We start from the raw sequence: 7,969 nt of genomic DNA, 5'->3' as shown, positions 1-7,969 counted from the left end.
CATGGAACAACTGCGAAATGAAAACCCTAAAAGAGGAGAAGTCTGGATCCACTGGGAGCACAATAAAACATTCGCAGCGTGGCTGAAGAATTATTGGTACAGTAGGGAGACGACCAATGAATCTGAAGAGACGGTTGCATGTTTGTCACGGGAACCTGCTTACCACATCTCTACTTGGCAATCATATGCGATCAACGGCTATAACTTCTACACTGCGTCTCAGGACCGTAAAAGCACGTATCAAAATAGTGGTGTAGTCATGACTTCTGAGACCGCGACTGACGACAACAGCAAAACCAAAGCGTTCTTCTGTGTTATCGAGGAGATCGGGGAATTGGAGTACTCGATCACAAAGATCCCAATGTTCCGTGTAAGATGGAACCAAGGTGACAAACAAGAAAGTCACAGGTTCACGATGATGGTGCTACCTCTTGAGATCCCTCGTGAACAAGTTGATGTGAGAAAAATCCCGGCAAGAGAGGAACCATGGGTCTTTGCTAAACAATGCAAGCAAGTATTCTACATAGACGACTAGTCAAATAAAGGCTGCGTCGTAGTAAGAAGAGGGAAAAGAAGCATTGTTGGAGTGAACGGAGTTACTTCACAAGAAGACTACGAAGGTTTCCATGATCCGACGACCGCCGCAGATGACAAAGAAGCGGAACGCACGATATTAACGAGGAAAAGGAGAGGGAAAGAAGAAGTGATGGGAGCGATAGCGAGAAAATACCACAAAAACCCTACCTCAGAAGCACTACTGTGAGGAGTGAAGTTATGACTTACCGAAGGAAGGAGAAGGCCTAGTAGTCACATTGTAAAGTACTTGTACTGAATTTGAATGCAAACTTTGTACTAAGTGAAATTATGTGTGATCGATGTACTTTTGTGTATGCATGTTAGTGTGTCAAGAGGTTTCAAGAGGCACTTCTGCTGAAATAATAGAACAAGCTAAGGCGGAGGCGCGAGAGCAGGTATCTATGGCGTGTCAAGAGGTGTCAAGAGATTATGCAGTGCAAGCCGTCCATCATTTGGTGTCGGCATTGGCCAAAGACCACCCCGCCCTTGACACCATACTCGGGGGAGGAGTGGACGGTTTGAGGAACCTCCTTCCTCCTCTTCCCCCGCAAAAGAGCACCCCGCTGAAGAGCAGCGCCGCCTCCGACACACGTATGGAAGACGATGACACATACACCCCAGGTTACAGGCCGGCTCCTAGCATGGACAACCCCCCCGCTAGCCAACCGGACCCAAGCGAGGGCATCCGGGATAACGATCCGGGTCCGAGCGACAACACCCTTGTAAGCATACTTTTCAAACTCTTTTTCACTCCTTACCTTCATGAATAAAGATCTTACACACATATGCCTTCTTCTTGTTACGCGCAAGCACTGGTGAAGTGTCGTATTCACGAAGACAAGCCTGGGAAGCCTGTAGGCGCCATTGGCCGCATGATGCCCAGACAATCACCGCCACTGGTGCACGGCATTCTTATGAACGACACACAAGTGAGTGTGATGGTGGACTCCTTCGTCGAGGAGCATCGTGATTATGCTATGCCGCTACCTACGGAGGAAGGTGTGGATATCCTAGGCGGTTGTCCAAACTACCGCATTATGTGGCCTAGGAGCTTGGTATCTCTCTACAACCAGTGCCGGACCTCTATGACTCCATCTCTCTCCGCACACAAAGGTACTTCTCAATCACCGCTCGGCCTTTCCCCTAGGATACTGCCTCCTATCGATGCCGGCAGAGATGAAGAGCGGGCAATGTCGATGCGTCCACAGTTTAAAGATAGCCAGACCATAGGGTCGGCACAGGCTGGAAGCGTCCCTCCTACTTTCTCTCTCTTGGGTGCCGCTGAGTCTATGGGTGGCCGCAAGATCGATGACAAGTACAAGGCAGAGGAGCAAAAGGCATGGGACAATAAGAGGAGGCATAAAAGGAGGGGGCGCGACGGCAAGACCATCAAGGACTCCTCGAATGTCAATCAAGATGAGATGCACTATGTGCCTGACATAACTGGAGTCTGGGAAGACAATAGGCCTGACATTCTCATGAAGAACTTTATTCAAAGACGGATCCTATTTCGTGGCTAGGGAGTTTGACCGGGTGCTTATTTACTATCCTGGAAGACCGATGCTCACCGAAGATTCCCTACGTGCCGTGTCCAGAGAGATGCAAGAGCTTCATCAGTTCTACATGCAAGCATTAGCTGGTTCTCAACAGCATGCCCAACAAATCAATGTTCGAATCCCACGAGACTATGGCTTCTTTGACCAAGAAACTGGGAACATTCAGGAACGTCCTATCACCTTTGGTGTGGAGTTCAACGAACTGTTCCACCTCTTCAACCGCCAAAAGCTTGATATCAACCTCTTAAGGCTGTGGTCTGCCTACCAAATAAGGGAAATGCGGCGAATGGAGGTAAAAAAAGTAGCCATTCTAGACCCCGCGGTGTTCAACTACGGTGACATCGGTCTTGAGCCAGAAAAGGATCCCTCAAGAACCTTGGCGTCTAAATACCTGGTGGCATGTCTGGAGAAATATGCGGACCACGACTTTATCCTCTTCTTGCTTAATTTGGAGTAAGTTGAATTTTATATATGGAACCGTTTGTTTTTTCTAATTTAGTCGTTGTTATACACCCTTACTTATTAAAGTTTGTTTCTTTTGAAAACAGAGACCATTGGGTAACACTACTCATTTGTTTGCCTTGGTCCGTGGTGTACTATTTCGATTCACTACTTCCGAAGAAGGGTGTTCGAGGTCGCTACTGGAAACCCATCAAATCACTCATTAACACTGCCTGGAAAGTTGCGACCAAGGGAAAACTAGTTGGTAAAGGCTATAAAGACGAGCCTCACCATAACCACAGGTTCCCTTGCCAGCAACAGCCGGCCGGCAGTGTGTGCTGTGGCTACTAGTGCTGTCACATCCTTATGGAGAATGCCAGCATGTTCAAACCTGAGTGGAAGGGGTCAATCCCGGCTGTGGAAGAGAGTACTGGCGGCCCCGAATGGCAATGGCACACCGACCTAAATGGGTCGTGTATAACATTCAAAGGGAGTTCGCCCATCCTATCAACAATGAGGTCATCAAGCCTAGTGGGGACTTCTACGAACGCGTGGAACAAGTGGTGACTAGGGTTCACCCACAACAATAGCTTCAAACTTGATTTTGCTATGAAACTTTCACACTTTGTAATCAATGTCGTGAAGTGAGATACATTTGTATTCTTTATATGCTTTAAATTTTGCGGCTTTATATACATTTGTATGCTTTAAATGATGTGGCTGTGTATTTTCTGTGCTGTGTATTCAAATATATATTTTTTTGTGTATTTTCTGTGCTGTGTATTCAAATATATATTTTTTGTGTATTTTTTGTGGTTTTAATTATTTTTTTAGATACTGAAAATGTATCAGTGTCGGTCGCTCGCCCGATACTGATTGGCAAAGCGACCGTTACTGATGTACCTATCATCAGTGACGGGCGCGGAAACGTGACCGTCACTGATGATGGTCTTCATTAGTCACGGTCGGGTCGGGCCGCCCGCCACTGATGATGGTACATCAGTAACGGTTGCTGCGACCGTTACTGATGATAGGTACATCAGTAACGGTTGGAGCGTCGTTACTGATGATAGGAAGTTAGTAACGGCGGCCCCGACCGTTACTGATGTTGTTTTTCGACTGTTACTGATAAGCCTTTCTGTAGTAGTGCTACATCGGAGATGGAAGGACGACACTCTTCTGGACTGATCGGCGGCTTGAGGAAGGCCGAATCTGTGACATCTGCCCTTCCCTGGCTGCGGCGATTCGGCCTTGGGTGGCGCGAACGCGTACGGTGCGGGAGGGCGTGCTGGGGGCCTGGTTGGAGGATGTGGGCCCGGACTTGGGGGCGGCGGCCATTGCCGAGTTTCTCAGTCTCTGGCCTAGGATTCAGGGTTTTGTCCTTCCAAATGTGGGCGAGGATTCGCTCGTGTGGAACTGGGCAGCGAATGGGATCTACTCGTCGAAGATGTCATACAGCAACCGGGATCAAATTAGTCGCAAGGCGATTAAAACAACTCTTGAATTGGTGAATCTGTTGGGGCAACCTCTACCCTTGAGTTGAAAAACATGAGCAAATTGAAGTCTGAAGTTGATACATTCCATATTATAAATTTGAAACCAACCAAGAACCTGTTACAATCATCATAACCCCTCATCATATAGCAGGCAGTTTGTGTGGTGACCTACGTTTGGATGGCCTTTTTTGGCAATTGGAATCAGCAAGTAACACACACGCTTTCCTGCATAATTTATGAAAGAAACGATGGATGCTAGAACAACGAGGTTGTTTGGACAAATTTTGATGCCATGAAATCAGGATAAAATTAATGGTAACAAGGCGATTAAAAACAGCTCTTGAATTTGCCAATCCGGTGGGCCAACATCTACCTTGAGGTGAAAAACAGGAGCAAATTAATGTCTGGAGTACAGAACTTCCATGAATTATTATAAATTTCAAACCAACGAAGGATCTGTTACCATTATCATAACCCTCGTCGAATAGCAGGTGGTTTGTGCGGTGACCCACTTATAGGTGGGCCGCTTTACTCGTTTGGATGCCTTTTTTTGGCAATTAATTTGAATGAGCAAGTAACATGCGCTTTCCGGCGTAGTTACGAAGGATACAACGGATATTAGAATACCGAGGTTTTTTGGGACAAAATTAATTCTGATGCCGGGGAATCAGGATCAAAGTAGTCACAACTCGCAAGGGGATAGAAAACAACTCTTAAATTTTCCAAACTGGTGTGGGTCAATTAACGGCTACGCTTGAGGTGAAAAACACGAGAGAAGTAGACAGATCTTCCCTAAAATGTTAATTCGAAACCAACCACGGATCTATTACCATCATATAAATTAACCCTCAAGCCAACATCCTTGGCCTAACTGTTTTTCCTCCCATCCTAAACCCAGGTGGTTTGCTTGCTCACTTCCCCATCCTAAACCGAGGTGCGAATTAGGGCCTAAACAACCTAGCTGTATGCAAGTTTATCCCTTCCCCAAACCCAGATAGCACACCGGAACTGGATAGATAGATATCTATCAATATTTGCGTGGCACACCAGTTGCCCAAATCCCACCGAAAAGCAAGAAGCGTCCAAACTAACCTCACGCCCCCGCCACCGGCCATCACCCAATTTAAGCTTTGCTTTACACCACTGAGGAAGGCGAAGGTGGGGAACAGAAAGAGGGGAAGAGGACCTAGACAGGCAAATTGAGGAAATTAACACAGGCAGCAACCCATCGATGGCGGTGACGAGGGAATCCGCGGAGGCGGCGGCGAGCATGCTGGCGGTGGCGTTCGGCTTGCTGGGCATCTACGTCATCTGCTTCCGTATATTCACCAGGAACTACCGCCGTGCTGCAGGAGCGGGCCGGGAGATCCGGGGCGCTGCTGCTGCACCACCGATATTCATCTTCGAGGGCCTGGACGAGACCTCCATCGCGTTGCTGCCGCGTAGGAAGGTCGCCATGGCGGCGGACTGCGTCGTCTGCATCGAGAAGCTCGCCAAGGGGACGACCGCGCGCCTGATGCCGCGGTGCGGCCACATGTTCCACATGGAGTGCGTGGACACGTGGCTCCGCTCGCAGGCCACGTGCCCGCTCTGCCGGCGCCCGGTCGTCGACGACAGAGTGGTCGTCGTGCTGCCGCCGCCCAGCGTTAACGCAGAGCCGCCGATTCAGGGTTCGATTGCTGCCGCCGTGGAGCTGCACCGCCGCTACAGGCAGACCGCGACCGCGGCCTAGAGATGGCGCAAGGTGGGATCCAACGGCGGGGAAGGCATCTCCGGCGACAGCCAGGTTCCTGAACGCGCGCTTGCTCCGATGCCCCATATGATTCTCATATATATCGCCTATATGGATTGAAACAGACCTGCTAATTAATCGCTATGTATCCAGTCTTGTCGATCGACATGAGCCAATATTGTACTCGTATGAGCCATGTTCTATGGATGCATTTACAGTATGAGCCAATATTGTACTCGTAATTATCCATGGACATGTCTAGTAGTGATTTATTTACAGCATGAGCAATCGTATTATCTATGGATATGATCTATGTGTTAATAGTCTCGGCGGGACTTCAGAAATGTGAAGTCAAGAGGAAGATGGAGCAGACTGCAGTTTCATGCCTATGTAATGAACCTGTGTTGTTTTCGTTCTTCAGACCTCTTGAAATGTATCTATATTATAGTCTTCTAGTGTATATGTTCTGGCAATTTGATGTTGTGCAAACTCCATGCTAAATCTATATATATGTAGCGATGGAAATAGTTTATTTTATTTTCTCGATGTTTCATTTTACTACCCGGCCCCATGGAAATAGATGAGTGCTAGCTCAACACCTCGGGAGGCTTACTATTCATCTAGCGACGTGCTATATAGATCGATCTTCATGAAATCTTGGTATATGTTGATTTTGAAGTTCGAACCCTTAGATCGATGAAAACGAACTGCTCATGTCGAATTGCATGAGGGTACTGCATATACAAAGCACCGAGGCTTCCTCAGGCAAACAGTATCACGTACGGTGCTGGAGGAACCTCCTCGTTTGTACTAAACGTGTTCCCTGCATCTGTAAGGAGCGGAAGCTTGAGCATCCATCTGCTTCAGACATCATGACCCATAGAAAAAACCAAGTGAGTGGGATCTCCAGGAAATCTAGTTTGGAACGACCATTATTAATAGCTTTCCGACTAGCTTACCTAGCCGGTTGGAATGCCTCGCTTTTATGCAAAGGGGGCACGCTGACTTAACCGAGAAAAGGCCATTACTATATATCACACTGGCAAGCCGGGAAATCCTCAATTTCGAGAAATAGCTCTTGGTGTGATGGTAGAGTTGTGGGTGCATGACTCCACCATCAGGGTTCAAATCCTCATGCTCGCGATTAGGCTGCAGGGGTTTCCCTTACAGTCTTTCCATAAAAAGAATCAAGTGCATTATGCTATCTTGCGACATTAATGATAATCTTGTTTGCTCAAGGTTGTGCTGAAATTCAACTTCATGATAAAGTTCTTGATGCAATATTCGGCCTGTCTTAATCTTGGACTAGTAAGATAATAGTATTAATGAGATCCGTAATAGCTCAACGTGATGCCCATATGAATGTTCTCAATTACATCTACGTTCTTGCATAGTAAAGTAACTATCCTTTTATATATGCTATATTCATGCCACCAAAATTATGAGGGAGTAGACAAGTGAACCCATGTACCCCGGTCGTATTTTAATCACAAGAAAACAACTTTATCTTACTTATTTTGCATTTATTTACTTCCTGTCCAAAACTTGCCAGTACCCAAAAACCCAAACTAAAAATCCTTTTACAGTTATTTGCTTGTTTATTTGTTTCATATAACCTTTATTGAAGCATCTAGCTATTTTTAATTCTTGCTTATAATTAGTTTATTTAAAGCATTAGTTTATTTCAAAGCAATTTTCAGTTATGTCTAGTTTACAATTATTATTTATTTTGCCTTGTATCACTTTTACTGACGACCATTGTGATATTTTGTTTTGAGGGGAAAACAAAATTATGTGTTTTGCAGGTTGCTTGACTGGACTAAAGGATAGATCCACCTCACTTCCCCGGCCCAAGTTAGTGTTCGATATTGCACCCCAAGTATACCTCTGTGGGAAAAACTACAGTTGCTACATCTCTCTGCGCTTGGTCCCAACAATTGGTGCACACACAGATTGGTGCAATCAGCAAAGCTACTCTCGTACGGGGATCAGCTTGTTCTGATTAATTTTGTACTCACGACTATGCTTATGTTTATGTTATCCTTTAATTCTTGAGATACCCTTTGGGGTTAGGCAACGTTTCGATTTGTACAGATGACGTTTCTTTTCGCAGTCCGATGATAACAAGGAGAAATATTGGCTTACCAGATGGAACATTATATCTGGTC

The 7,969-nt window shown here is 46.3% G+C and overlaps 1 protein-coding gene across 1 annotated transcript; it reads left to right on the top strand.

The window, feature by feature from the left end:
• Positions 1-5,300: 5,300 nt before the first annotated feature.
• LOC104582290 (RING-H2 finger protein ATL39) lies at positions 5,301-5,801 on the top strand. The gene has a single exon (XM_010231739.1). The coding sequence runs from the start codon at positions 5,301-5,303 to the stop codon at positions 5,799-5,801; it is 501 nt and encodes a 166-aa protein (XP_010230041.1).
• The last annotated feature ends 2,168 nt before the right edge of the window (positions 5,802-7,969 follow it).

Source organism: Brachypodium distachyon, chromosome 1, assembly GCF_000005505.3.
Source record: "Brachypodium distachyon strain Bd21 chromosome 1, Brachypodium_distachyon_v3.0, whole genome shotgun sequence".
Taxonomy (NCBI): Eukaryota; Viridiplantae; Streptophyta; class Magnoliopsida; order Poales; family Poaceae; genus Brachypodium; species Brachypodium distachyon.
The sequence above is the reverse complement of the archived record's forward strand: the minus strand, read 5'-3'. Positions and strand labels throughout refer to the sequence as shown.